Source organism: Benincasa hispida, chromosome 4 (genome assembly GCF_009727055.1).
Source record: "Benincasa hispida cultivar B227 chromosome 4, ASM972705v1, whole genome shotgun sequence".
Taxonomy (NCBI): domain Eukaryota; kingdom Viridiplantae; phylum Streptophyta; class Magnoliopsida; order Cucurbitales; family Cucurbitaceae; genus Benincasa; species Benincasa hispida.
The window spans coordinates 21985421-21989212 of NC_052352.1; the positions used below are offsets into that span (position 1 = coordinate 21985421).

The following is a 3792-nucleotide window of genomic DNA, read 5'->3' on the forward strand; positions in this document are numbered from 1 at the left end:
AATATCTGCTTGTTCTCGATCTTCTGCACCAAATAACATTTTCTTTGTTAAGCTGAAAAGGTTCTCATATACTTCTTAGAATGGGAAGCCGATTTACTGTTTACTTTAATGTTTTAATTTAACATGCTCTTCTTGTATGGGGGCAGCTTTATGAATAGTAACTGGCCAGAGGTTCCAGGCAATTTTCATTCAGTGGGTAGTTTAAATTGCTTATTTTCACATTGGCAAACCAGTCATTATTGAGTTGACTCCTATTCCCACACGGTGTTTGGACCATTAGCTCGTTCATTGTTGTCACAAATATAATAACAAATTAACAGTATTATTCTGACTCCCTTTTTTATGCATGCGGATGCTTAGATTTTACATGAAAAGATGTGATTCCTTTCGTTTGGTATCTTTCTGTTTTTGGTGAATTGAGGATGTTCAGAGCCATTGCTTCAAATGTAGGATAACTGGGAGTTTCTCCGGGGAAAAAAGAAAAAGGAAAAAGAAATCTGCTGCAGTTTGTGTAACATTACACCCTAAAAGCACCTGCTTCCTAGAACTTATCATTTGGAATCTTTATTCACTTGGTTCCGTATTTCTTATAAGCATGTAAGCGTAGAATTTGATTGACACGTAGTTGCGAGCCTTTATTTCTTTTCCTCTTTTATCCATAGAGTTTGGATTGTTCTTTTAAATGTTCTTTTCAATAAATTGGTTGAATCATCACTTTTTGGTTTCGTTATGGCTTCAAGAGATTGAGCTCATAAACAGTAGCATATGGCATTTAAACTGCAATGGCAAAAGAAGAAAATTTAGGGATGATAACTATTTTGCATCCTTTTATCTTGTACTTCTACTTCATGCGAGCCTATAAATACCTTCGATTGGCATATTGTTGTATCAATCAAAGAAGGCAAAAGACTTAAATCTAGTTCTCAGCTTGTCTATTGTTTATTTCCATAAAATCTGTTACATTTTTTGGGAAGATGGACTCAAACCTTTTGCAACGTCAAGTTGCCTACACGAAGAAGTGCTTTTTTGAGCAGGTTTATTTTCAAATTCAGGAAGTTCTTTCACTTTTCTTGTGTCTTTCACATGGTGCGGTTGGTACTCTTTAACAGTTATAACTTGTACTTTGCATTAAGCATGTTGGAGAATCCTTGGTTCATGGTTTTCCGTACAGTGCATAAGCTTTGTGTCTAATTTGAAGGGCAGGTTTAGCCTTATGATGCATAAGCCGATCAAGAACCAGTTTTCCTTCGTATAGGAGCCAAACTGAGCACATATTCATGTCCTTTATTTTGGGACGGACTAGATTTGGCAATTGAACTTGTTTCTAATAGTGCTATCATGCTATGGTGGCCATCGAAATCTTCCATTTGAGAGTGAAGTAAAAAGTAAAACCACAAGCCTCTGAACATTTGGTTAAAGAATAAACTGTTATTTATTCTCAAGTTGTTTCTCCAGGATTTAAGTTCTGGATCGCTGCATAATTTATTTGGTGAGATGGACTAAACACGAAGTGAAAGGTCTCAGCTGGTTCTTGGTTGATTGGTTCATAGAAGTACTGGATGACTACAGTTGTACTCTAGGTTTTGGACCAGCATAAATTATCAGCAGACCAGGAATAAGACAAACTAAATTTATAAAATACTAGGCCAGTTGTCATGATTCTTGTGAATCTTAGCATTCACGTCCATATGGATATTCCATCGGTTTTGAATCATCTCTCTTCTTGAAATTTGTGAATATTTAGTTATATTTACTTCAAATTTATTGACAAATGACTTACTCCATCATAAATGGTTGAACCAGACACAATCCTTTGTTGCAGGGCTATCTTGATCGTGAACAATTCACTCAGCTTGAAGAACTGCAAGATGACGCTAACCCAAATTTTGCTGAAGAAATTGTGTCTTTATTCTACAATGATTCAGCCAGACTCATACGGAGCATTGAACAAACCATGTGAGTATAGAGCCTTAACATTATCAAAATCATTCTGGAAAACCATTTATTAAGGCCTACTGTTTTACTGGCTTTACAGGGTCAGTAAGCCTATGGATTTTGAAAAGCTTGACAACTACATGCACCAGTTCAAGGGCAGTAGCTCAAGGTAAATTCATGATCCTCATGTAGAAGATTAGCCAATGGGGGCAGGTGGGCAGGGTACATAATCATTAATCAATCGCGCTAACTTTAGAATTGATTAATTTTGTTTAACGAACTCTGGGGATGTTTATTAACATATATACTAGTATGAAATTCACCACAAGTTATAACCTTTTTCGTTAATAGCAATGGGAAGAGAGTAATCATGTTTTGGAAGAAACTATTCTATGGTAGTTCATTGATTGTTGATAAATCTATGTGAGGGTGCATTTGATTGTTCTGGAATATTGGTTCAACGATGACGTCATTTTATCTTTTATGAAAAGTTAAATCCTCCATGTGTCACGCAGGTCTATTTCATGACAAAGATATATGGTGCTAGTGTCTTTTACTGTTTAAGAACCTTGTTTTAATTCACTTTAATTTGTTGCTAGCATTGGAGCCAATAGGGTGACTGATGCATGTTCACAGTTTAGAGAATTCTGCTTGGCAGGAAATCTTGAAGGGTAATGATCTATATTACTATATTATAAAGTTCATATATTTTGACAAGCGACAAATCATTAAACTTGTTAACTCCTTTTTCTTTTCCTCCTTTTGTTCTATAGATGCATAGGGAGTTTCCTGCAAGTGAAACAAGAGCATGAAATTCTGAAGAAGAAGCTTGATACCTATTTCCAGGTTTCTTTCTACTCTCATTAATATTAGAAATTGGTGAAGTTTGACAAAATAATCCAAATAACTTTGGAGTAAGTTTCTATTCTGTTCTAGACTTTGAATATTTCCATTTTTATCCTTAAACTTTGAAATTCATTCCACAAAGCACCGTCAAAGAGTTTAACCTAGAAATTGACACGACGGCTAGTGTAAAGATTAAAAGGCATGTGTGACATAAATATATAAAAACTAATTATATAAATGATTTTAATGATATTTTTTTTAGATGAAATAAACGAAAAACAACAATAATTTTAATCTTCTATATAGTTTTTTTTTTTTTTTTTTTAACGGAAACAACTCTTTTCATTGATAAAATGAAATGAGACTAATGTTTAATCTTCTATATAGTTGTAAGCAAATATCACATACGTCTCCTAATTTTTATACAACAACTATCACATCAATTTTTGTCATCTATTTTTAGTTGAAATTTTATTTTCTCAAAACAATTTCAAAGTTCAAATATAAAAATGAAATGTTTCAAAGTCTAGGAACATAATTGAAATCTACCTCAACATTCAGAGACTCGGAACAATTTAATGTTAATTTAATGTTTTAAATTCTCTCGTTCTATATATTACATATATCTTTCTTTCTCATGCATATGCGTTTGTTTCTATTTTTAGCTAGTTAGACAAGCTGGGAAAGGTTGAGAACGTGGGAGGACACCAAGTTGGATAAGATTATGCGAATGAGCCTACAGCTTTCATTTTGTCCAAAATACACAATCTTTTCTAATGTATATATATAATTCTCTCTTTAATTAAATCTCATGTTATACTTTTTTTCAAAATATATGTATCCAAATACAGCACAATCTACGTGCATAGTTTTGTGTTACGTTGATCATATTTCGTTAATATTCATAAAAATAATGAATAGGAAGAAAAAAAATTTATATATAAATATCTTGTTTTCATTCTATCCTATGGAATCTTTCGTTCTAGAAGGGATTTTCCCCCTAAAACATAT

General features: G+C 33.1%; 1 protein-coding gene across 2 annotated transcripts; it reads left to right on the forward strand.

The window, feature by feature from the left end:
* The first annotated feature begins 673 nt into the window (after window positions 1-673).
* On the forward strand, window positions 674-3588 carry LOC120074989 (histidine-containing phosphotransfer protein 4-like). Of its 2 annotated transcripts, none has more exons than XM_039028117.1 (6): window positions 674-1034; window positions 1823-1956; window positions 2036-2104; window positions 2535-2606; window positions 2709-2781; window positions 3451-3588. In XM_039028117.1, the coding sequence occupies exons 1-6, from the start codon at window positions 975-977 to the stop codon at window positions 3499-3501; spliced, it is 459 nt and encodes a 152-aa protein (XP_038884045.1). In that variant the 5' UTR covers window positions 674-974; the 3' UTR covers window positions 3502-3588. The 2 variants fall into 2 exon arrangements, with proteins under 2 accessions (XP_038884045.1, XP_038884046.1); XM_039028118.1 differs by having other exon boundaries at window positions 699-1034; window positions 3447-3588.
* Window positions 3589-3792: the final 204 nt, after the last annotated feature.